General features: G+C 40.1%; 1 protein-coding gene across 2 annotated transcripts in view; it reads left to right on the plus strand.

Annotated features, from left to right (window-relative positions):
* The window catches only part of SPMIP2 (sperm microtubule inner protein 2), a 156149-nt gene that overhangs the window by 75621 nt on the left and 54218 nt on the right, over positions 1 to 26310 (plus strand). For both annotated transcript variants that reach the window (XM_064383785.1, XM_064383784.1), the window contains one exon: positions 4635 to 4693. In XM_064383785.1, the coding sequence (XP_064239855.1) occupies positions 4635 to 4693 (59 nt within the window). The remainder of the gene's footprint in view (positions 1 to 4634; positions 4694 to 26310) is intronic.

Genomic DNA, 26310 nt, shown 5'->3' on the forward strand with positions numbered 1-26310 from the left:
ATAACAGAATGGTTGGTTATCCATCACAAACCATAACAATTCCCAAGAAAATTATTTCCAGTCTTTCTTTTTTAAAAAAAATCTTTGCGTACTTTGAATTACAGCATGAAATAAGGAAAATATTTATCTCCTTGAAAAGATACTGGGAAAAAATAACAAATTTGTCTTTGTTGTTGTTGTTTTGTTTTTTGTTTCCATCCACAGCATTGAAAAATATGCCTTTTCTCTGAGAATTAATGTGGCAATTAGCATTCATATCGCTTCTCAGGGCAAATCTATGTTTGGGGCCTAATAGGGTTTGGCTTTGTGTCCCCATCCAAATTTAATTTAGAATTGTAATTCCCATAATCTCCATCAGTCAAGAAAAGGACCTGGTAGTGGGTAACTGGATTGTGGGGGTGGTTTTCCCCATGCTGTTCTCCTGATGGTGCGTTCTCATAAGATCTGATGGTTTGATAAGGGGCTTCCCTCTTGGCTCTCTCTTGCCTGCCACCATGTAAGACATGCCTGCTTCCTTTTCTGCCATGATTATGTTTCCTGAGGCCTCCCCAGCCATGTGGAACTGCGAGTCAATTAAATTAAACCTCTTTTTTTTTTTTTGCAGTTTATCCAATCTCAGGTAGTATTTTCATAGCAGTGTGAAAACAGACTAATACATGGCCTTAGCGAAAAATGGAATGTGGCTTTCAAGCTAAAATAGCCAGTCGAAGAATTTTTTATATTCTCTCTTTTCTCCCTTGCATGCTAGTCTGAATACTATTTTTTATAATGCCTCAGTTTTCCCATGTATGAAATGGGGATTATGTTGGTTTTCTATTGCATAACAAAGTATCAAAAATTTAGCAGCTTAAATCAATACTCATTTATGTGCTCACAGTTCTGTAGGCCAGAAATCCAGGGATGGCATGACTGGGCTCTCCACTCAGCTCTCAAAAAGATGAAGATGTTAACTGTGGCTGTGAAGCCATCTGAGGCTGGGGCTGTCTTCCAAGTTCATGTGGTTGTGGAAGATTTCTTATGGTTGTAGAGCTGAGGTTGTATTTATTTGCTGGTTGTCAACCAGGGGCCATTCTCAACATTCAGAGGCCACGCAGACACCTCACCCCATGACCCCTCCACATCTTTAAAGCAAGCTGTGGAGAGTCTCCTTCATGTTAAATCCCTCTAATGCTTCAAATCTCCTTTGCCAAGAAGAGCCTAGGTCTTTTTAAGAACTCTCCTGATTAGCTTAGGCCCACTGAGAATAATCTCTCTTTCTTCAAGTCAGCTGATTTGGGACCTTAATTATGTCTACAGAATCCCTTCACAGTAGCACCTAGATTAGTATTCAGCTGAGTATCTGAGAGAACACCTGTCTACCAGAGGGTGAGAAACTTGGGTGCTCTCTTAAAATTCTGCCTACTGGCTGGACACAGCAACCCACAACTATAATCCTGGCACTTTGGGAGTCTGAGGCAGATGAATATCTTGAGCTCAGAAATTCAAGACCAGCCTGGGCAACACGGCAAGATCCTGTCTCTACAAGCTGGGCATGGTGGTGTACACCTGTGGTCCCAGCTACTGAGGAGGCTGAGGTGCGAGGATTGCTTGAACTTGGGAGGCAAAGGTTGCAGTGAACTGAAATTATACCACTGCACTCTAGCCTGGGTGACAGAGCGAGACCCTGTCTCAAAAAAAAAAAAAAAAAAAAATCTGCCCACCATAGGATAACAGTAATACCTTAGAGTATTATTAAATGGATTGAGACACGTGTAAAGCACTTAGAATGCTCAACAAATGAGAGGAGGCTGAACAAATGGGATCTAGTATTATTAATGTCTCTGTATACTATATTTTCTTACCTACATGGATTTTTAAATTATAGTGTTACAAGCACACTAGAAACATGAGAGACTATGTTTCTCATTATTTGGATACTCCACAGAAAGCAGAGATACTGGGGCCACATGAACAAACTCACAGAATCCAATGTTTAGTCTATTTGCTGAAAGTTGATGAATTCAAATTATTTAAAAACTATAGTAAAAGACCAGGATATCATTCATGTTGGTAGTCAAGCCCATCTATAATGTGGCATAAAATGAAGTATGTATGGGTCTCTGCATTGAACATTTTTTTGCTTTAACAAGAGAATACATCACAGAATCCATGCCTTAAACACTGACATTTTTCAGAAAGAATTGTTTCTACTCATGCTCTGAATGTAAAATGAATACTTCAAATGCTCCATTCATACAAAGGCCTTTATGTCCCCTTTCTCCCTGCAATAGTTCCAGTCTAGAATAGGCAACATTATGCAATTTGGTGACCCTGCTGCAACAATGGAAATACTTCTCACAGGCTGTGGGAAAAAGACACCTTAAGGGGTTAACAGTAATATTTTGCAAATTGAGGCAAGTGAAGAAAAAAATACATTAGCATAAGAAAAGATAGCCCTAGGGAATTTTCCACTCAAATGTTTGGTACTAAGAGCTCTATGTTACCAAGGAGGAGGCTACAGAAGAAAACCCTTAGTGTCTACCGCATTCTTGAACTACATTGCCATTGTATTCATTCTACGGGTGAGAAAGACCTCATAGTTAGAGAGATGGAAAATTGTTCTTTCTAGTAAGAAAAGTCAAAATTGAATATACTAAGAAAAGCATCTTGGATTGCTGCAACAAAACAAGAGGATTCCTAGGAACAGTCCCCAAAAGACTTCCTAAATGTGTCAGAACTAGACTAGAGGTTAGAGATTAAAAGTGAAAATCTTAAGCAATGACTTTAATTTTTAACTAGAATGAGCCCCAAATGTCCGCAATTAATTTAACTCAAATTTAACAGTTTTTACTCATTTTAAAAATTGTGAACCTCACAGTATGTGAATGTATTTAGCAGGTATTTCCCTTTTGTTAATACTTGATTATTTGAAGATTGTTCTGTAGGAAATATCCAAACTGGAGTTGTAATTATTTTTGTTGAAAACATCCAAAATAAGTGTAAAAGCTTCTCACTAATTTAAGATAGAAAATATACTAATTGTTACCTGTTTCTATGAAGATGTTGAATTGGTTTCTAGATCAATCTTTACTCTTAGAAATGACTGGCCAGTAAAAAAAAAATGATTTATTTAAGTCTCAATTTCATTGGATTTAACACTATAATAAGCATAGCTGTTTAAATAAATCATGATACATTTTGTGAAGATAGAGAAGGACCCGCTTATTTTAGATAACAAATTGTTTATGATATTAGGCACTGATATCTATAGGAGGAATGGAAAAAAGATGTGTTATTTTGTCTCTGAAAAACATCTTCCCCAATTAAGAAGATGTAATTTTTGGTTATTAAAGATAAGAATAGCATAAAATCAAAGATCATCCACGTCCTGCAAAATTTATCCAGAAGTTGGTATAAAAGTACTTAGAAGTCAACGTAAGCTCTATTTTCAGGGAATCGTGTCAGGAATCAATTGGGAAAGATGTCCTATGATCTTTCCATCATATGCAGATTATTTTCAAAGTTTCTGTGGAATAGTGACCTTGTTTATCTTGTGCCTTCCTTTGTTTATTCAATTTATGTGTGAACATTAAAGAGATTAAGTTTTCAAGTCTTTATCCCTGAGATTATGATACAAATGAATTTGCCTTCTCAAGCGCAAAAAACCTCTATGTCTATGATAGTCAATAAGGAAGGTCATTCTAAACTGAAGCTTGAGGGAAAATGAAGAAGAGGGAAGAGAATTTAAAAAGTACCAAGTAATATCATTCCTTTAATGCTGAAATTTTTATAACAGGATTTTGCTACTTTTTGAGATGTTATGAATATTGCATCCCATATTAATATAAGTAAAAAATGCATTCTACAACTGAAGTTAGATACTTTTTGATAATTCATGTCATGGTTTCTGAATCCTAGTAGTATAGAAACTTGAGAAATGGTTATAGACGAAGACACTTTTCAGTATAAATTTGACACTTTTATTCCCCATGCTTGTTTACAACATGTGCCATTCATTGGATAGTTCCTGGAGAAGAGGAGTCAGTATGTAGCGGCCATTCGTTCATTAGTAACAGATCATTTCAATGCACATGGGAGGGGATGGGAATTATTTTTTAATCTGGGAACCGGCTCTAAGCCACTAAATACATTATCAATACTCTGAATTATTCCTTCTGAAAGGAGTTTTTAGGTCTACACTTTTACCATAGTCTGTCTATAATCCAGCTCTTTCCTATGTTATTGCGACCACGTTTTCTGATTCTATAAGGAGAAAGTAAAGTGAAAGGAGATAACCTGTTTGAGTCTAAATGACAATGGTAGTTTAGAATGCTCACTTATTTAGACATAGGATCATAAAGACGGAAAGCAGCTTCGTGATGATGCCTTACACTCTTCTTGCTACCTACCTAACACCCCTCATTTCAAAGAGGGAAGGTAAAGCACGTGAGGTCTTGTTATTTTACTTCTTGTACTTTTTTCTCTCTGTTCAGGAATCAAAAGACTATGTTCTTCCCTGGTCTTCTTTTAGCTGAATTTAGCATTTCCTGTTTCATTTTCCAACCTGACTCCCTTTTTGTCTAGAAATATGGATACTTAGACATGTTGCCTATTTACTTTGGAATTAGTGTACATTAATTTTCTTCCTTTTACAGTATGCAGAACTAAGTCAAGCTTCTCTTGATGCAATAACCCACAGATATCAAAACCCATGGTAAGCAAATACGAATATATTTTTTCTTAATTAGTGTGTTTTTTCCTAATTTGGTAACAGGATTCATTTTTTTAAACTTTTAAGTATATTATCACTTTCTTTTTATTTCATATAGGTTTTTTGTAAATTCGTGAATTTTTATTTCTAATAAACACAGTAAATCTTCACTATCTGCTAAATATTAAGGGCAGAAAAGGAGTAAAACAAGCATAGTTAGAATAAGGAACTTAGAGTATAGTAAAGAAAAAGAAAGCCTGAAGCTATTAAGAATGGCAACGGGGTTAGTAGATTAGCTTTACCTTTATAAATAATTATCTCTGAGGAAGAAACAACAATATTAATTTTTTTCAGATTTTAAAAAAAAACTCATTTCATGCTGTTGGCCTGGAAACCATCATAATGGGTAATCTTGGTTGATAAACATAATCTTACTAAAGTCACATAATGGCTTCAATTCATGTTATTTTATGGCAGCTACTGACCCAAATGAAACATGGGTAGCTCAAGGCATGTTAAATTACAGGAAACAAGCAAAAGCCGGCCTGTTATCTAGGTATAATGTATGATTCAGAGTCCTAAGAGGAAAAAGATCAATCAGCATTGCTCTTAAAAGACTGCAGATTGCATATTGTCTTTGTTATCATAGGTTTTTGAAGGTAAGGATTTCTATGGCCTATTTTACTTCACTTTTAATTGTTGAAGGATTCAGCTTTTAGCATGTGCAAAATCACTGGATTTTATTAGCCCCGAGGTGGCTATACTATACCAACATAAACTGCATCAAATAGAGAAAACACTTCAAACTCCATGTCAAAGTCTGTTATTTCAGAACAAAAAAAGACCTTAGTGGGCAATTCCTATAACTTATTAAGCATGTACCATATTTAAAGCCACAAAGAAACAGGTATACTTTATTGCATGAATAACACATATTCTCATTAAAATATTCTATTTCATTTGTTTGGATAGTATTGCAGGCATACACTGCAAATACCCTGTGAAATATTTCCAAGCAAAGAAAAACATTAAAGATCACTGAAAATCAATGAAACTTCAAGAAGCATTGGTGATAAAAACATGAAAATGTGTTGCATTTATTTAAACATTAAAAACCTTTTGGAAGGTATCTGAGAAACACCGAAGCTCTGAGCATGTTCTCTGAATGAAAGAATGTTTGCTATATTCATTTCTAGGGAATATGCTATGGGTTGAACTGAGTCATGAGAATGTAGGATGATTATGAAAGAGACCTTGTATTTAGGAGATTGCAGATTCAACTAGGAAATTGGGGATATATGTGAAAAAAAAAATTACTTTGCAAATACTGAGAGCCAAATTAATAATGAATAGAAAATTATAGCTAGAAATTTTTTAAATTAAATGTATTGACAACCCCCTGGACTCCTCTATAACTCCTGGCTTGGGTCCTATTTCTAACTAGTCAGACACCAATAACCTGAATACTGCCTCCTTCTTGAGACTATAAGCACCTACCCTGTTTCAAGGCCCTTGATAGCAGGATACTCTCGAATAGGGCCCTGACTCAGACAGGTTCAGGTGCCCCCCGCTTTGCATCCGGTAAGGTGTCCTGAGAGCCATCTTTCTCCTGGGCAAGGTTAGTGCTTAGCCTCCCAACCAATTTTTATGTTCTGCTTTTTCAGTCAACAGCATTCACTCAATACGTTCAGCATCTCCTGTGTTCAAAGCACTGTTAGATTCTGTGGCCATCATGGTGAACCAGCCAGCCTCAGTATATGCCCTTCTTGGAACTTGTATTCTAGGGGAGGAGACAGACATTAAAGCAACTATATGGCTTTTTAAAAATAATGTATTGGCAGCCAGGCACAGTGGCTCATGCCTGTAATCCCAGCACTTTAGGAGGCAGGGGCAGGCAGATCATGAGGTCAGGAGATCAAGACCATCCTGGCTAGTACAGCAAAACCCATCTCTACTAAAAATTCAAAAAATTAGTCGGGCATGATGGCATGTGCCTGTAGTCCCAACTACTTGGGAGTTTGAGGCAGGAGAATCACTTGAACTCAAGAGGTGGAGGTTACAGTGAGCTGAGATTGTGCCACTACACTCCAGCCTGGGCGACAGAACAATATTCCATCTAAAAAAAAAAATGTATTGGCTGGACACAGTGGCTCACACCCATAATCCTAGCACAGTGGCTCACACCCCTAATCTGCTGGGAGGCCCAGCGAGACGGGATGATTGCTTGAGGCCAGGAGTTTGAGTCTAGCCTTTGCAACGTGGTGAAACCTTGTCTCTACAAATAATAGAAACTTAACTGGACGTGGTGGCTGTGCCTATCACAGCTATTCAGGACGCTGAGGTGGGAGGATGGCTTGAGCCCAGTAGTTTAAGACCCACCTGGGCAACATAGAGTCCTGATCTCTACAAGAAAAAATTTTCAAAATTAACTAGGAGTGGTGTTGCGCACCTGTGGTCCCAGCTACTCAGGAGGCTGAGGTGAGGTGGGAGGAACATTTGAGCCTGGGAGGTCGAGGCTGCGGTAAGCCTTGTCATGCCAGTACACTCCAGCCTGGGTGACAGAGCCCCTTCTCAAAAAATAAAAAATAAATAACAAAACTCAAACCATACTGTTTCTCAAACTTAAAAACAAATTTTTTAAAATTACAAATATAAATCATGCTTATGGTAATAAATCAAAAATATAGAGCTATATTGAGAAAAAGTTAATATCAGACCCAAATCCATCCAGTTTCTGATAAAATAGTTCGTTATAAAGAATACAGGAGGTAAAGGAGGAGCTTTTGCAGGGCACCCCCCTGGTGAGGGTCAAATAAGTGTTTGCTGAGGTAAGTGATTAAACTGATGTTGAAAAGAAAGGTGAGGCTGGGTGTGGTGGCTCATGCCTGTGATCCCAGAACTTTGGGAGGGAGGCCAAGGCGGGTGATCCCTTGAGGTCAGGAGTTCGAGACCAGCCTGACAATATGGTGAAACCCTGAGTGTACTAATAATACAAAAATTAGCCAGTTGTGGTGGTAGGTACCTGCAATCCCAGCTATTCAGGAGGCTGAGGCAGGAGAATCGCTTAAACCCGGGAGGTGGAGGTTGCAGTGAGATAAGATTGTACCCCAGCCTGGGCGACAAAGAAACTGTGTCTCAAAAAAAAATAGAAAAAGAAAAGGTAGGTGAATATAAGATCATTCCTGGCAGAGAGAACAGCATGAGCCAGGCCCTGAGGTGGGAAAGAGTACATCAGATTACAACCTGTGCTGCCAGACTGTATAGAAAGCAATGGGGAGAGTAGTGAGATGAGGATCAGATTTTGTAGACTCTTGTGACCCAGACTAGAAAATTTGGATTTTAATAAAGATAAGAACAAAGAAAATTCATTAGAAGATTTAAAATAGAAAGCAACATGATCCTAATTGTTTTGTTAAGATCATTCTGGAATGTTGGAATGCTACATGCAGAATGGATTGGAAGGTGACAAGAACAGCTGTATAAAGATCAGGGCTGGGTGCAGTGGCTCACGCCTGTGATCCCAACACATAGGGAGGCTGAGGTGGGCAGATCACATGAGGTCAGGAGTTCAAGAGCATCCTGGCCAACATGGTGAAATCCCATCTCTACTAAAAATACAAAAATTAGCTGGATGTGGTGGCACACACCTGTAATCCCAGCTACTGAGGAGGCTGAGGCAGGAGGATCACTTGAACCCAGGAGGCAGAGGTTGTTGTGAGCTGAGATCATGCCACTACACTCCAGCCTGGGCAACAGAGTGAGACTCCCATCTCAAGAACAAAAAGAATGAAAGAAGGAAAGAAGAAAGGGAAGGAAAGGAAGGAACAGCCAGGACACAGTTTCATTTTTACAGGCCCATCTTGAGTTTTCAGTGGGCTTTGCAAACAAGCCAAAACAAATGTGATTATGGAGAGCTGGGGACAGGGGAAAGGTTCAGTGGAGCTTTTAAAGAAAGGTGGGCTTTGGCCGGGCACGGTGGCTCACGCCTATAATCCCAGCACTTTGGGAGGCCGAGGCGAGTGGATCACAATGTCAAGAGATCGAGACCATCCTGGTCAACAAGGTGAAACCCCCGTCTCTACTAAAAATACAAAAATTAGCTGGGCATGGTGGTGCACACCTGTAGTCCCAGCTACTTGGGAGGCTGAGGCAGGAGAATTGCTTGAACCCAGGAGGTGGAGGTTGCAGTGAGCCGAGATCATGCCATTGCACTCCAGTCTGGGTAACAACAGTGAAACTCCGTCTCAAAAAGAAAGGTGGGCTTTAAGTAAAGGGAGAAAAGAGGAGACAATATTAACTATAATGATGGGAAGTAAAGCATGTGTGTACAGCAATCTGATGAAGCAGATTTAACATTAATTTTACAGCTGAAGAAATTGATGTCAGAGATTATGTCTCATGACCAGGGTCACAGAGCTCACGTTTCAGTCCAGGCTGACTGATCCTGTTGGTCTGGGTTAGGTTCTGGATTTGGACATTTTATTTATCTTTTTTGAGACAGAGTCTCGCTCTGTTGCCCAGGCTGGAGTGCAATGGTGTGATCTCTGCTCACTACAGCCTCTGCCTCCCAGGTTTAAGCTATTCTCCTGCCTCAACCTCCCAAGTAGCTGGGACTACACTCATGCACCATCAAGCCCAGCTAATTTTTATATTTTTAGTAGAGATGGGGTTTTGCCATATTAGCCAGCTGGTCTCGAACTCTGATCTCAGGTGATCCACCTGCCTCAGCCCCCAGAGTGCTGGGATTACAGGTGTGAGCCACCACATTCAGCTTGGGCTTGGACATTTTAAAAGAGCTCTACCAATGATTGTGATGTGTCACCAGGGCTGAGAACCACTAGTGACAACTGAGAAATGAAGGGGACTGAGCCTTGTGGGGTGCCTACATTGAGGGCAAGATAAATGGGAGTCACTAAAGGAGAAAAGGAGCCTTATAGGTCAATTCCTATAGAAGGCTACATACAGCAGCCAGCGAAGAATTTTGAGAGGAAGAGTTTAATACAAGGAAACAGAGAAATCAAGGAAAACATAGCAGACAAATATTTAGGGGTGATCAGTGGCCTCAGAAAAAGCAGTATAGGAAAAGTAGGATGCTTTGAGTCAGCATCACTCATGCTAAGGAATGTTTGTCTACTGACATAGTGCAGGCAAGAGTCCACTCCTTATGACGTGAGAAATTCAGTTAGAGCACAATTACAGGATTTCCTCCATTTGAAGGCATATGTTTTACATTTTAATATCTTGAAATCAGGATGTGTTTTATAATAGTTGTTTATAAATGCAACGTTCAAATGTGGTACCTCCTTTTGTCCTCCTGTGTAAAACTGTATTAAATTAATGGCCATGTGCAGTGGCTCAGGCCAGGCATAGTGGCTCATGCCTGTAATCCTAGTACCTGGGGAGGTCAAGGTGGGCAGATCACCTGAGGCCAGGGGTTTGAGACCAGCCTGGCCAACATGGTGAAACCCAATCTCTACTAAAAACACAAAAATTAGCTACTCAGGAGGCTGAGGTAGGAAAATCATTTGACTAGAAGGCAGAGGTTGCAGTGAGCTGAGATCATGCCACTGCACTGTAGCCTGGGCGACAGAGCAAGATTCCATCTCAAAAAAAAAAAAAAAATTAATGGTGTGTTATACAATTAATTATACCTTAAAGACTGATAAAGATGTAGTTTAGCAAATATGAAACGATGACTATGTGCTAAGTACTCAGAATTTGAAAATTTGTAAGCAGACTTCTTACTCTCAGGTTGCTCACAGACTTTTCATGGCAGATGTAACAGATGATTTCAGCACAAGATTCACTGATGGAGACAGAGTACAGTTATTAGGTTAACTGTCTTTTGTTTGGTGTGTGTGTGTTTTAAATCTTTAATCCATTTTGATTAGAAAAAAATTTTAAAGGAAATGCACCCTTGTTTTAACTATCCCAAGTTTCTCTAGATATGTGACCTGATGATTTATTTTTATACAATCTCTTCTGTTTGCAATGGGGTGTTTCCCTATATATATCTACAGTATTTCTAATTTCAACAAGAAGAATAAAAGGCTTAATAGGAAATAGAGGAAGAGTTTACAGTCCAATTAAGAGAGGTCATAAGAGAATGTATTGGCCATCAATGAATTGGCAGGGCTTTTGTTTTTTCTCTGAGGTAAGTGGATTCTGCAGCAGCTACTCACCCTTACTGAAGAGCCCACCCTATCTTCTAGGCCTTTAATAACTAATCTGAAGGCTAATTTCAGAAATGCCTCTATTTTTCTTTTCTAATGAGAGCAACCTTTCTTTTGGGATCATCTTTTTTACTAGATCTTTCTGAGTCATTGAACTCAAGAAAAACTATTTCCAGGCATAGGATTTCTTTAGCTCTTTGGAATATAATTTATTAGACAGCTGGGTATGAGATTTACCTCAGAGTCGGTGGGTTTCTGTGAAGCTACAATGATTTAAAGGCAAACAAGTTTGGAAAGGGACAGTGTTCTTGTAATTCTTTTGTATTAGTCTGTTTTCACATTGCTGATAGAGACATACCCAAAGGAGATCATTTTGGAGCTCTAAAATTTGCCCTGCTGGATTTTGGATTTACATGGGCCCTGTAACTTCTTGGTTTTGGCCAATTTCTCTCATTTGAACAGCTGTATTTACCCAAACCTGTACCCACATTGTATCTAGGAGGTAACTAACTTGCTTTTTTAAAAAAATATTGTGATTGTTGTATGTATTACATATACATTAAAAACCCTGGGAGAAATGATATAATCGTTGCTTTGAACCATCATATATATTTTAAAGGAAACATTGGGAGTAATGCAGTCTATTTTATTTCCCAAGACATTTCTCATTTTATTTATTCTTCCTTGTTCCCTGAAGTTCCAAGTTTCCATCTGGTAAACTTTGCTTTCACCTGAGGAACTTCAACAATTTTTTTTTTAAAGACCACATCTGCTGGTGACAAATTCTTAGTTTCCCTTCATTTGAAAATCTTAAATCTGTAAGTAGACTGCAGTAGTTTATTTTCACACTGCTGATAAAGATGTATCTGAGACTGGGCAATTTACAAAAAAAGAGATTTAACTGGACTTCCATTACATGTGGCTGGGGAAGCCTCACAATCATGGCCAAAGGCAAGGAGGAGCAAGTAACAGCTTACATGGATGGCAGCAGGCAGAGAGAGAATGAGGAAGACACAAACACAGAGAACCCTGATGAAACCATCAGATCTTGTTGAGACTTATTCAGTACCACGAGAACAGTATGGAGGAAACTGCCCCTGTGATTCAATTATCTGCCTCCAGGTCCCTCCCACAACACTTGGGAGTACAGCTCAAGATGAGATTTGGGTGGGGACACAGAGACAGACCATATCATTCTGCCCCTGGCCCCTGCCAAATCTCATGTCCTCGCATTTCAAAACAAATCATGCCTTCCCAAGAGCCTCCCAAAGTCTTAACTCATTTCAGCATTAACTCAAAAGACCACAGTCCAAATTTCATCTGAGACAAGGCAAGTCCCTTCTGCCTATGAGCTTGTAAAATCAAAAGCAAGCTAATTATTTCCTAGGTACAATGGGGCTGCAGACATTCAGTAATACAACTGTTCCAAATGGGAGAAACTGGCCAAAACAAAGGGGCTACAGTGGCCACAAAAGTCCAAAATCCAGGGGGGCAGTCAATATTAAGGTTCCAGAATGATCTTCTTTGACTCCATGTCTCACATCCAGGTCATGCTGATGCAAGAGGTGGGTTCCCATGGTCTTGGGCAGCTCCACCCCTGTGGCTTTGCAGGGTACATACAGCCTCCCTCACAGCTGCTTTCATGGTCTGGTATTGAGTGTCTGCAGCTCTTCCAGGTGCATGGTGCAAGCTGTCGGCGGATCTACCATTCTGGGGTCCTGAGGATTGTGGCCCTTTTCTCCCAGCTCCACTAGGTGGTACCCTAGCAGGGACTCTGTGTGGGAGCTTTGACCCCATATTTCCCTTCTCCATTGCCCTAGCAGAGGTTCTCCATGAAAGCCCTACCCCTGCAGTAAACTTCTGCCTGGGCATCCAGGCATTTCCATATATCTGAAATCATCTAGGTGGAGGTTCCCAAGCACCAATTCTGACACCCACAGACTTAACACCATGTGGAAGCTGCCAAGGCTTGGTGCGTGCCCCATCTGAAGCCAAGGCCAAAGCTCTACATTGGCCCCTTTCAGCTACAGCTGGAGTGGATGGGATACAGGGCACTAAGTCCCTAGGCTGCACACAGCACAGGGACCCTGGGCTCAGCCTATAAATCCATTTTCTCCTAGGGCTTAAGCCTGTGATGGGAGGGGCCACGTGAAGACATCTGACATACCCTGGAGACATTTTCCCCGTTGTCTCCAGGATTAATTCAGCTCCTTATTACTTATGCAAACTTATGCAGCCATCGTGAATTTCTCAGAAAATGGGTTTTTCTTTTTTGAATTGTCCAGCTGCAAATTTTCTGAACTTTTTTTTTTTTAATATATATATTTTTTATTGTATTTTAGGTTTTGGGGTACATGTGAAAAACATGCAAGATTGTTACATAGGTAGAGACGTGGCAGTGTGATTTGCTGCCTTCCTCCCTTCACCTATATCTGGCATTTCTCCCCATATCTCTCCCCCACTCCCCACCCCCCACTGTTACCTCCCCTATTTCCCCCCAACAGACCCCAGTATGTAGTGCTCCCCTCCCTGTGTCAATGTGTTCTCATTGTTCAACACCTACCTGTGAGTGAGAACATGTGGTGTTTGATTTTCTGTTCTTGTGTCAGTTTGCTGAGAATGATGGTTTCCAGGTTCATCCATGTCCCTACAAAGGACGTGAACTCATCATTTTTGATGGCTGCATAATATTCCATGGTGTATATGTGCCATTTTCCCTGTCCAGTCTATCATCGATGGGCATTTAGGTTGGTTCCAGGTCTTTGCTATTGTAAACTGTGCTGCAATGAACGTTCATGTGCCTGTGTCCTTATAATATTTATAATATTATAATATTATAATATAATATAATCCTTTGGATACATACCCAGTAATGGGATTGCTGGGTCAAATGAAATTTCTATTTCTGGGTCCTTGAGGAATCGCCACACTGTCTTCCACAATGGTTGAACTAATTTACACTCCCACCAACAGTGTAAAAGTGTTCCTATTTCTCCACATCCTCTCCAGCATCTGTTGTCTCCAGAATTTCTAATGATCGCCATTCTAACTGGCGTGAGATGGAATCTCAATGTTGTTTTGATTTTCATTTCTCTAATGACCAGTGATGATGAGCATTTTTTCATATGTTTGTTGGCCTCATGTATGTCTTCTTTTGTAAAGTATCTGTTCATATCCTTCGCTCACTTTTGAATGGACTTGTTTGTTTTTGTCTTGTAAATCTGCTTTAGTTCATGGTAAATTCTGGATATCAGCCCTTTGTCAGAAGGGTAAACTGCAAAAATTTTTGCCCATTCTGTTGGTTGCCGATCCACTCTAATGACTGTTTCTTTTGCTGTGCAGAAGCTGTGGAGTTTGATCAGGTCCAATTTGTCTATTTTGGCTTTTGTTGTCAATGCTTTTGGTGTTTTGGTCATGAAGTCCTTGCCTATGCCTATGTCCTGAATGGTTTTGCCTAGATTTTCTTCTAGGGTTTTTATGGTGTTAGGTCTTATGTTTAAGTCTTTAATCCATCTGGAGTTAATTTTAGTGTAAGGTTTCAGGAAGGGGTCCAGTTTCTGCTTTCTGCACATGGCTAGCCAGTTTTCCCAACGCCATTTATTAAACAGGGAATCCTTTCCCCATTGCTTGTTTTTGTCAGGTTTGTCAAAGATCGGATGGTTGTAGATATGTTGTGTTGCCTTCGAGGCCTCTGTTCTGTTCTATTGGTCTATATGTTAGTTTGGGTACCAGTACCATGCTGTTTTGATTACTGTAGCCTTGTAGTATAGTTTGAAGTCCGGTAGTGTGATGACTCCCGCTTTGTTCTTTTTGCTTAGAATTGACTTGGCTATACAGGCTCCATTTTGGTTCCATATGAAGTTTAAGGTGGTTTTCTCGAGTTCTATGAAGAAGGTCATTGGCAGCTTGATGGGGATAACATTGAATCTGTAAATTACTTTGGGGAGTATGGCCATTTTCACGATATTGATTCTTCCTAACCATGAACATGGAATATTTCTCCATCTGTTTGTGTCCTCTCTTATTTTGTTGAGCAGTGGTTTGTAGTTCTCCTTGAAGAGGTCCTTTACGTTCTTTGTTAGTTGTATTCCTAGGTATTTTATTCTCTTTGTAGCAATTGCGAATGGCAGTTCGTTCTTGATTTGGCTCTCTTTAAGTCTGTTATTGGTGTATAGGAATGTTTGTGATTTTTGCACATTGATTTTGTATCCTGAGACTTTGCTGAAGTTGCTTATCAGTTTCAGGAGATTTTGTGCTGAGACAATGGGGTCTTCTAGATAGACAATCATGTCATCTGCAAATAGAGACAATTTGATTTCCTCTTTTCCTATTTGAATACCCTTCATTTCTTTTTCTTGCCTGATTGCTCTGGCTAGAACTTCCAGTACTATATTGAATAGGAGTGGTGAGAGAGGGCATCCTTGTCTAGTGCCAGATTTCAAAGGGAATGCTTCCAGTTTTTGCCCATTCAGTATGATATTGGCTGTTTGTTTGTCATAAATAGCTTTTATTATTTTGAGATACGTTCCATCAATACCTAGTTTATTGAGGGTTTTTAGCATAAAGCGCTGTTGAATTTTGTCAAAGGCCTTCTCTGCATCGATTGAGATAATCATGTGGTTTTTGTCTTTGATTCTGTTTATGTGGTGAATTATGTTTATAGACTTGCATATGTTGAACCAGCCTTGCATCCCTGGGATGAATCCTACTTGATCATGGTGGATAAGCTTTTTGATGTGCTGTTGCAATCAGCTTGCCAGTATTTTATTGAAGATTTTTGCATCTATGTTCATCATGGATATTGGCCTGAAGTTTTCTTTTCTTGTTGAGTCTCTGCCAGGTTTTGGATTCAGGATGATGTTGGTCTCATAAAATGATTTGGGAAGGATTCCCTCTTTTTGGATTATTTGGAATAGTTTCAGAAGGAATGGACCAGCTCCTCTTTGTATGTCTGGTAGAATTCGGCTGTGAACCCATCTAGACCTGGGCTTTTTTTGGATAGTAGGCTCTTAATTGCTGCCTCAACTTCAAACCTTGTTATTGGTCTATTCAGGGTTTTGGCTTCTTCCTGGTTTAGGCTTGAGAGGAGGCAAGTGTCCAGGAATTTATCCATTTCTTCCAGGTTTACTAGTTTATGTGCATAGAGTTGCTTGTAATAATCTCTGATGATGGTTTGAAATTCTGTGGAATCTGTGGTGATATCCCCTTTATCATTTTTTATTGCATCTATTTGATTATTCTCTCTTTTCTTTTCTATTAATCTGGCTAGTGGTCTGTCTATTTTGTTGACGTTTTCAAAAAATCAGCTCCTGGATTTATTGATTTTTTGAAGAGTTTTTTTGTCTCTATCTCCTTCAGTTCTGCTTTGATCTTAGTTATTTCTTGTCTTCTGTTAGGTTTTGAGTTTTTTTGATCTTGCTCCTCTAGCTCTTTCAATTTTGACGATAAGGTGTCAATTTTAGATCTCTCCTTGCTTCTCTTGTGGGCACTTATTGCTATATATTTTCCTCTAGACAGGGCTTTAAATGTGTCCCAGAGATTCTCGTATGTTGTGTCTTCGTTCTTGTTGGTTTCGAAGAACGTCTTTATTTCTCCCTTCATTTCATTGCTTATCCAGTCAACATTCAAGTGCCAGTTGTTCAGTTTCCATGAAGCTGTGCGGTTCTGAGTTAGTTTCTGAATTCTGAGTTCTAACTTGATTGCATTGTGGTCTGAGAGACTGTTTGTTATGATTTCCATACTTTTGCATTTGCTGAGGAGTGATTTACTTCCAATTATGTGGTCAATTTTAGAGTAGGTGTGATGTGGTTCTGAGAAGAATGTATAGTCTGTGGATTTGAGGTGGAGAGTTCTGTAAATGTCTATTAGGTTTGCTTGGTCCAGATCTGAGTTCAAGTCCTGGATATCCTGGTTAATTTTCTCACTAGTTGATCTGTCTAATATTGACAATGGGGTGTTAAAGTCTCCCACTATTATTGTGTGGGAGTCTGAGTCTTTTTGTAAGTCATTAAGAATTTGCCTTATATATCTGGGTGCTCCTGAATTGGGTGCATATATATTTAGGATCGTTAGCTCTTCTTGTTGCATTGATCCTTGTACCATTTATGTAATGTCCTTCTTTGTCTCTTTTGATCTTTGTTGCTTTAAAGTCTATTTTATCAGAGATGAGAATTGTAACTCCTGCTTTTGTTTGCTCTCTATTTGCTTTTAAATCTTCCTCCATCCCTTTATTTTGAGCCTTTGTGTATCCTTGCACGTGAGATGGGCTTCCTGGATACAGCACACTGATGGGTTTTGGCTTTGTATCCAATTTGCCAGTCTGTGTCTTTTGATTGGCACATTTAGTCCATTTACATTTAGGTTTAATATTGTTATGTGTGAATTTGATCCTGCCATTTTGATGCTAGCTGGCTGTTTTGCCCGTTAGTTGATGCAGATTTTTCATTGTGTTGATGTTCCTTACCATTTGGTATGTTTTTGGAGTCGCTGGTACTGATTGTTCCTTTCTATGTGTAGTGCCTCTTTCAGGAGCTCTTGTAAGGCAGGCCTGGTGGTGATGAAATCTCTGAGTACTTGCTTGTTCACAAAGAATTTTATTTTTCCTTCACTTATGAAGCTTAGTTTGGCTGGATATGAAATTCTGGGTTGAAAGTTCTTTTCTTTAAGGATGTTGAATATCGGCCCCCACTCTCTTCTGGCTTGTAGGGTTTCTGCTGAGAGATCTGCTGTGAGTCTGATAGGCTTCCCTTTGTGGGTAACCCGACCTTTCTCTCTGGCTGCCCTTAGCATTTTCTCCTTCATTTCAACCCTGGTGCATCTGATAATTATGTGCCTTGGAGTTGTTCTTCTTGAGGAATATCTTTCTGGTGTTCTCTGTATTTCCTGGACTTGAATATTGGCCTGCCTTGCTAGGTTGGGGAAGTTTTCCTGGATAATATCCTGTGGAGTATTTTCCAGCTTGGATTCATTCTCTTCATCACATTCAGGTACACCTATCAAACGTAGATTAGGTCTTTTCACATAGTCCCATATTTCTTGGAGAGTTTGTTCATTCTTTTTTACCCTTTTTTCTCTAATCTTGCCTTCTTGTTTTATTTCACTGGGTTGATCTTCGACCTCTGATATCCTTTCTTCTGCTTGGTCAATTCGGCTGTTGAAACTTGTGCATGCTTCACGAAGTTCTCGTGTTGTGTTTTTCAGCTCCATCCATCCATTTATATTCCTGTCTAAGTTGTCCATTCTCATTAGCATTTTGTCAAATCTTTTTTCAACGTTCTTGGTTTCTTTGCATTGGGTTAGAACATGTTATTTTAGCTCACAGAAGTTTCTTATTACCCACGTTCTGAAGCCTGATTCTGTCATTTCATCACACTCATTCTCCATCCAGCCTTGTTCCCTTGCTGGTGAGGAGTTGTGATTCTTTGTAGGAGGAGAGGTGTTCTGGTTTTGGGTGTTTTCATCCTTTTTGCACTGGTTTCTTCTCATCTTTGTGGGTTTATCCACCTGTGGTCTTTGTAGTTGCTGACTTTCAGATTGGGTCTCTGAGTGGACATCTAGTTTGCTGATGATGAAGTTATTTCAGTTGCTTAGCTTTCCTCCTAACAGTCTGGCCCCTCTGCTGTAGGACTGCTGAGGTTTACTCCAGACCCTGCTTGCCTGGGGTCACCTGCAGCAGCTGCAGAACTGTAAGGGTTGCTACCAGTTTCTTCTTCTGCTATCTTTGTCCCAGTAGGATGCCCACCAAATGTCAGTCTGATCTCTCCTTTATGAGGTGACTCTTTGGATATACGGAAGTCAGGGAGCTGCTTGAGGAGACAGTCTGTCCTTTATAGGAGCTAAAATGCTGTGCTGTGAGCTCTGTTGTTCATTCAGAGCTGCTGGGCAGGTACGTTTAAGTCTGCTGCAGCTGAAGTCATACACCCCCTTTTTTTCCCCAGGTGCTCTGTCCCAGGGAGTTAGGGCTTTATTTAGGAATTTCTGTTATGCTGCTGCCTTTTTTTCAGGGCTGCCCTGCCCAGCAAGGAGGCAGGTTAGTCACTGTCTGCCCACAGAGGCTTTGCTGAGCTGCTGTGGGCTCCACCCAGCTGCTGTGTGAACTTCCATGCAGTCCTGTTTATATGGGTGTAGTTAGAACTGCCTCGGCAATAGTGGCCCACCTCTGTAATGGTGGACTCTCTCTGTAATGGCGGGTTGCCTCGGCAACAGCGGGGTGCCTCAGCAAAGGTGGACTACCTCTGTAGTGGTGGAGTAACTCGGTAATGGTGGACGCCCCTCCCCCACAGAGCTGGACCATCCCAGGTTCAGCTGTGCTTGCTGTGAAGCTCTCAACCCAGAGCATTTCCAATTGCTGTTTTTCTTTTTTTTTTGGTGGGATTGGGGTGGGACCAGCCGAGCCTGATCACCTGGCTCCCTGCCTCAGAGCCTTTTTTTTTTTCTTTTAGTTGAATGGTCGATTCTCTCCCCTGCTGAAAAGGTGCTGGCATCTGTGTGCTTTCCCGTGTGGTGACCCACTGAGCTGGCTGAAACAGCGGCGCTGAGATTCGTAGCGCTTTTTTTTTTTTTTTTTTTTTGCCCGGGAATCTTCTGGCCTGGCTCCCTGTTTCAGTCCCCTTTTTTAATCAGATGAATGGGCGACTGTGGCTTCCCAGACCTCCACTCGCCAGACCCAGACCAGTGTGTTTTGTATGGAGAACCACCGTGCTGGGGCACCGGCAAAACAGCCGCACCAGCAAAAACAGCCATGTGGGCCAAAACAGCCACACTGGTGACCTGTGGGGCTCCTCTGCCTGGCATTCTCCTGGTCTGTGGGCAATAAAAATCCATCTGGAAACATGGCATCAACTCACCCTCTGCACTTTCACTGGGAGCTGCAATCCTGAGCTGCTCCTAAGTGGCCATCTTGGATCTTCCTCCAATTTTCTGAACTTTTATACTCTGCTTCCTTTATAAAACTGAATGACTTTAACAACACCCAAGTCACCTCTTGAATGCTTTGATGCTTAGAAATTTCTTCTGCAAGATACCCTAAATCATCTCTCTCAAGTTTAAAGATCCACAAATCTCTAGGGCAGGAGCAAAATACCATCAGTCTCTTTGCTAAAACATAATGAGTCACCTTTGGTCCAGTTCCCAACCAGTTCCTCATCTCCATCTGAGACCACCTCAGCCTAGGCCTTATTGTCCATATTGCTATTAGGCTTCTGGTCAAAGCCATTCAACACATCTTTAGGAAGTCCCAAACTTTCTCACATTTTCCTCTCTTCTTCTGAGACCTCCAAACTGTTCCAACCTCTACCTGTTACCCACTTCCAAAGTTGCTTCCACATTTTTGGGTATCTTTTCAGTAACACCCAAATCCTGGTACCAACTTACTGTATTAGTCCATTTTCACACTGCTGATAAAGACATACTTGAGACTGGGAAGAAAAAGAGGCTTAATTGGATTTAGAGTTCCACAAAGCCTTCTTACATAATGGTGGCAAGAGAAAATGAGGAAGATGTACAAGCAGAAACCGCTAATAAAATCATCAGATCTCCTGAGACTTATTGACTACCATGAGAACAATATGGGGGAAGCCACTCCCATGATTCAAATTATCTCCCACTGGGTCCCTCCCACAACACCTGAAAATTATGGGAGTAGAATTCAAGATGAGGTTTGGTTGGGGATACAGACAAACCATATCATCTTTATAGTCATGATTTAATAATTTTTTTTCAAGTCATGATCTTTTCATAAAAAGCAAGGAATACTGATTCGTTGGTAAATTTTATTTCCTTTCAGTGTGTTAATTTTCCTTACTTCAGATACAGTGGATCAGTAAACATGAAATACTTAAATACAAATCCTTAAAGTTAAAATTCAAACCAGCAATCCCAAATTACCCAAAAAGTAGAAATAATGTGTTTGTCTGTTGTACAAAGCAAATAGATTCTGGATTTCCCTGCTATTTTATAGATCAGAAAGAGGAATTTAGGACAAAGTACTTTTGAAAAGTCTACCCTAAGTCTTTTCCCCTTTTCTTCACCCCACATCTGTACTGAAAATCTGTGGAAAACTACTCAAGGTTCTGAAATCACTGAGCAATCTGAGCTTCCATCCATCCCTGGCATATTTCAGCTAGTCACCTAGTTACAGAAAGCATTTCACTGCAATAGGAACTCACACATGGGAACTTGGCTCCTCAGATACCGTTTCCAACTAATCTGACATTCTCTGTAGATCTAGCTTGTCAAATATTTTCTATTCTTTTCTATATGCATTTTTTGGGGAGGGCAGTTGTGCTCTTTGTTCTACTTGGAATAACTTTCAAACTTTCTCACAAAGCATTCTCCCTGCATTTGTTTCTTTGACTTATTCATCAAATGGGGAATTTAACATTCTTTCTTCATTCAATAGTTAAATCTCTGCACTGCTTAATGAGGAGCCACATATAGAAAGGTGGTCCCTTAAGGTTATATTGTTACCTTACCTTTACTATGTCTGGATTTGTTTAGATACACAAATGCTTACCATTGTGTAACAATTGTCTACAGTATTCAGTACAGTAACATGCTGCATAGGCTTGTAGCCTAAGAGCAATAGGATATACCAAATAGCCTAGGAGGTTTGTGTAAGTGCACTCTATGGTGTCCACACAGTGATGAAATCCCCTATGGGCACCTTTCTCAGGACATATCCCATTGTTAAACAATGCGTGACTGCATTTAGTAAGCACATACTAGGTGGTAACCACTACAGCAAAGCATTTGGGAAACTAAGATAAATGAAAACCTGGCACCTACCATCAAAAAGCTTATAACAGGGGAAATAAAAATAGGTTATAAAAATGGCAGTTTAATATTCCAGGATATGGGAAGTAGTGTGCTATGGCTGCTCACAGGAGGAAACATCTCTAGCTCTATGGAAGCCCCAATACATAAGCTTGAACATGTTTTCTCCTTTGTGACCCCTTTAACATCCCCCTAGACCCTCCCTTCAGTCTCAATATTTTTAAAAAAATTGTACTTTGGGCTCTAGAGTACATGTACACATCCTGCATCCTGCAGGATTGTTGCATAAGTACATACATGCCGTGGTGGTTTGCTGTCTCCACCCCTCCCCCCAGTCGCCTACATCAGGCATTTCTCCTGATGTTATCCCTCCCCATACTCCCCGCCCCACACTGTCCCTCCCCTCACCTCCCCTCCACCCCCCACCTAGCCCAATGAGTGTTGTTCCCTTCCCTCTGCCCATGTGTTCTCATTGTTCATCACCCACCTATGAGTGAAAACATGTGGTGTTTGGTTTTCTGTTCTTGTGTCAGTTTGCTGAGAATTTTCGTTTCTAGATTCATCCATATCTCTACAAAGGACACAAACTCATCGTTTTTTTATGGCTGCATAGTATTCCATGGTGTATATGTGCCATATTTTCTTTGTCCAGTCTATCACTGATGGGCATTTGGGTTGGTTTCAGGTCTTTGCTATCGTAAACAGTGCCACAGCAAACATACGTGTGCATGTGTCCTTGTAGAACAATTTATAATCCTTTGGGTATATAACCAGTAATGGGATTGCTGGATCAAATGGAATTTCTATTTCTAGATCCTTGAGGAATCGCCACATTGTCTTCTACAATGGTTGAACTAATTTACATTTCCACCAACAGTGTAAAAGTGTTCCTTTTCTCCACATCCTCTCCAGCATCTGTTGTCTCTAGATTTTTTAATGATCACCATCCTAACTGGCATGAGATGGTATCTCAATGTGGTTTTGATTTCCATTTCTCTAATGACCAATCATGATGAGCATTTTTTCATATGTTTGTTGGCCTCATATATGTCTTCTTTTGAAAAGTGTCTGTTCATATCATTCGCCCACTTTTGGATGGTTTTTTTTTTTTTCTTGTATATCTGCTTTAGTTCTTTGTAGATTCTAGATATTAGCCCTTTGTCAGATGGGTAGATTGCAAACATTTTTCCCATTCTGTTGGTTGCCATTTCACTCTAGTGATTTTTTTTTTTTTTTTTTTTTTTTTTTTTTTTTTGCTGTGCAGAAGCTCTTAAATTTAATTAGATCCCATTTGTCTATTTTGGCTTTTGTTGCCATTGCATTTGGTCATGAAGTCCTTGCCTGTGCCTATGTCCTGAATGGTGTTGCCTAAGTTTTCTTCTAGGGTTTTTATGGTGTTAGTTCTTACATTTAAATCTTTAACCTATCTGGAGTTAATTTTTGTATAAGGTGTAAGGAAGGGGTCCAGTTTCAGCTTCCTGCATATGGCTAGCCAGTTTTCCCAACACTATTTGTTAAGCAGGGAATCCTTTCCCCATTGCTTGTTTTTGTCTGGTTGTCAAAGATCAGATGGCTATAGATATGTGGCATTGCTTCCGAGGCCTCTGTTCTGCTCCATTGGTCTATATCTCTGTTTTGGTACCAGTACCATGCTGTTTTGATTACTGTAGCCTTGTAGTATAGTTTGAAGTAAGGTAGCATGATGCCTCCAGCTTTGTTATTTTTGCTTACGATTGTCCTGGCTATGGGGGCCCTCTTTTGGTTCCATATGAAATTTAAAGTGGTTTTTTTCCCCCCAATTTTGTGAAGAATTTCAGTGGTAGGTTGATGGGGATAGCAGTGAATCTGTAAATTACTTTGGGCAGTATGGACATTTTCATGATTCTTCCTAATCGTGAGCATGGAATGTTTTTCCATCTGTTTGTGTCCTTATTTCTTTGATCAGTGATTTGTACTTCTCCTTGAAGAGATCTTTTGCCTCCTTTGTTAGTTGTATTCCTAGGTATTTTATTCTCTTTGTAGCAATTGTAAATGGCAGTTTGCTCATGATTTGGCTGTTTGCCGGTTGTTGGTGTATAGGAATGCTTGTGATTTCTGCACATTGATTTTCTATCCTGAGACTGATGAAGTTGCTTATCAGCTTAAAGAGGTTTTGGGCTGAGATGATGGGGCCTTCTAAATATACGACCATGTCATCTGCAAACAGGGACAGTTTGGCTTCTTTTCCTAGTTGAGTGCCTTTTATTTCTTTTTCTTGCCTAATTGCTGTGGCTAGAACTTCCAATATTATATTGAATAGGAGTGGTGAGAGAGGGCATCCTTGTCTAGTGCAAGTTTTTAAAGGCAATGCTTCTAGTTTTTGCCCTTTCAGTATGATATTGGCTGTGGGTTTGTCATAAATAGCTTTTAGTATTTTGAGATATGTTCCATTGATACCCAGTTTACTGAGAGTTTTTAGCATAAAGGGCTGTTGCATTTTGTCAAGGCCTTCTCTCCATCTATAGAGATAATCATGTGGGTTTTGTCTTTGGTTCTGTTTAGGTAGTGGATTACGTTTATAGATTTGCATATGTCGAACCAGCCTTGCATCCTCATGATGAAGCCTACTAGATTGTGGTGGATAAGCTTTTTGATGTGCTGTTGGATTTGGTTTGCCAGTATTTTATTGAAGATTTTTGTATTAATGTTCAACATGGATATTGTCCTGTAGTTTTCTTTTTTAATTGTGTCTCTGCCAGTTTTGGTATCAGGATGATGTTGGTCTCATGGTAAGAGTTGGGGAGGATTTCCTCTTTTTGTTTTGTTTGGAATAGTTTCAACAGGAATGGTACCAGCTCCTCTTTATATGTCTGGTAGAATTTGGTTGTCAACTCCTCTGGACATGGACGTTTTATGGTTGGTAGGCTATTAATTGCTGCCTTGACTTCAGACCTTGTTATTGGTCTATTCAGGGTTTCAACATCTTCCTGGCTTAGTCTTGGGAGTATGCAAGTGTCCAGGAATTTATCCATTTATTCCAGATTTACTGGCTTATGTGCATAGAGCTGTTTGTAGTAATCTCCTATGGTAGTTCGTATTTCTGAGGAATTTGTGGTGATCTCCCCTTTATCATTTTTTATTGTATCTATTCAATTCTTCTCTCTTTTCTTTTTATTATTCTAGCTAGTGGTCTGTCTACTTTGTTGATCTTTCCAAAAAACCAGCTCCTGAATTTATTGATTTTTTTGAAAGGTTTTTTGTGTCTCTGTCTCCTTCAGTTCTGCTCTGATCTTAGTTATTTCCTCTCTTCTGCTAGCTTTTGAGTTTTTTTGATCTTGCTCCTCTAGCTCTTTCAATATTGATGACAGGGTGTCGATTTTAGATCTTTCCTTCTTTCTCGTGTGGGCATTTATTGCTATAAATTTCCCTCTAGACACTGCTTTAAATGTGTCCCATAGATTCTAGTATGTTGTGTCTTCATTCTCGCTGGTTTCAAAGAGCATTTTTATTTTTGCCTTCATTTCATTGTTTATCCATTAATCATTCAGGAGCAAGTTGTTCAGTTTCCATGAAGCTGTGTGGTTTTGAGTGATTTTCTTAATCCTGAGTTCTTTTTTTTATTGCATTTTAGGTTTGGGGGTACATGTGAAGAACATGCAAGATTGCTGCATAGGAACACACATGGAAGTGTGATGTGCTGCCTTCCTCCCCATCACCTATATCTGGCATTTCTCCCCATGCTATCTCTCCCCAACTCCCCATCCCTCGCTGTCCCTCCCCTATTTCTCCCCTACAGACCCCAGTGTGTGATGCTCCCCTCCCTGTGTTCATGTGTTCTCATTCTTCAACACCCACCTATGAGTGAGAACATGCAGTGTTTGATTTTCTGTTCTTGTGTCAGTTTGCTGAGAATGTTGGTTTCCATGTTCATCCATGTCCTACAAAGGACAGAAACTCATCGTTTTTGATGGCTGCATAGTATTCCATGGTGTATATGTGCCACATTTTCCCTGTCCAGCCTATCATCTATGGGCATTTGGATTGGTTCCAGGTCTTTGCTATTGTAAACTGTGCTGCAGTGAACATTCACGTGCATGTGTCCTTGTAGTAGAACGATGTATAATCCTTTGGATATATACCCAGTAATGGGATTGCTGAGTCAAATGGAATTTCTATTTCTAGGTCTTTGAGGAATCGCCACACTGTCTTCCACAATGGTTGAACTAATTTACACTCCCACCAACGTGCAAAAGTGTTCCTATTTCTCCACATCCTCTCCAGCATCTGTTGTCTCCAGATTTTTTAATGATCGCCATTCTAACTGGTGTGAGATGGAATCTCAATGTTGTTTTGATTTGCATTTCTCTAATGACCAGTGATGATGAGCATTTTTGCATATGTTTGTTGGCCTCATATATGTCTTCTTTTGTAAAGTGTCTGTTCATATCCTTTGCTCACTTTTGAATGGGCTTGTTTGTTTTTTTTCTTGTAAATCTGTTTTAGTTCTTTGTAGATTCTGGATATCAGCCCTTTGTCAGATGGGTGGACTGCAAACATTTTTTCCCATTCTGTTGGCTGCCAATTCACTCTAATGACTGTTTCTTTTGCTGTACAGAAGCTGTGGAGTTAGATTAGGTCCCATTTGTCTATTTTGGCTTTTGTTGCCAATGCTTTTGGTGTTTTGGTCATGAAGTC

This window comes from Aotus nancymaae, unplaced genomic scaffold (assembly GCF_030222135.1).
Source record: "Aotus nancymaae isolate 86718 unplaced genomic scaffold, 86718_ANA_hifiasm-v0.15.2.pri h1tg000033l, whole genome shotgun sequence".
NCBI lineage: Eukaryota > Metazoa > Chordata > Mammalia > Primates > Aotidae > Aotus > Aotus nancymaae.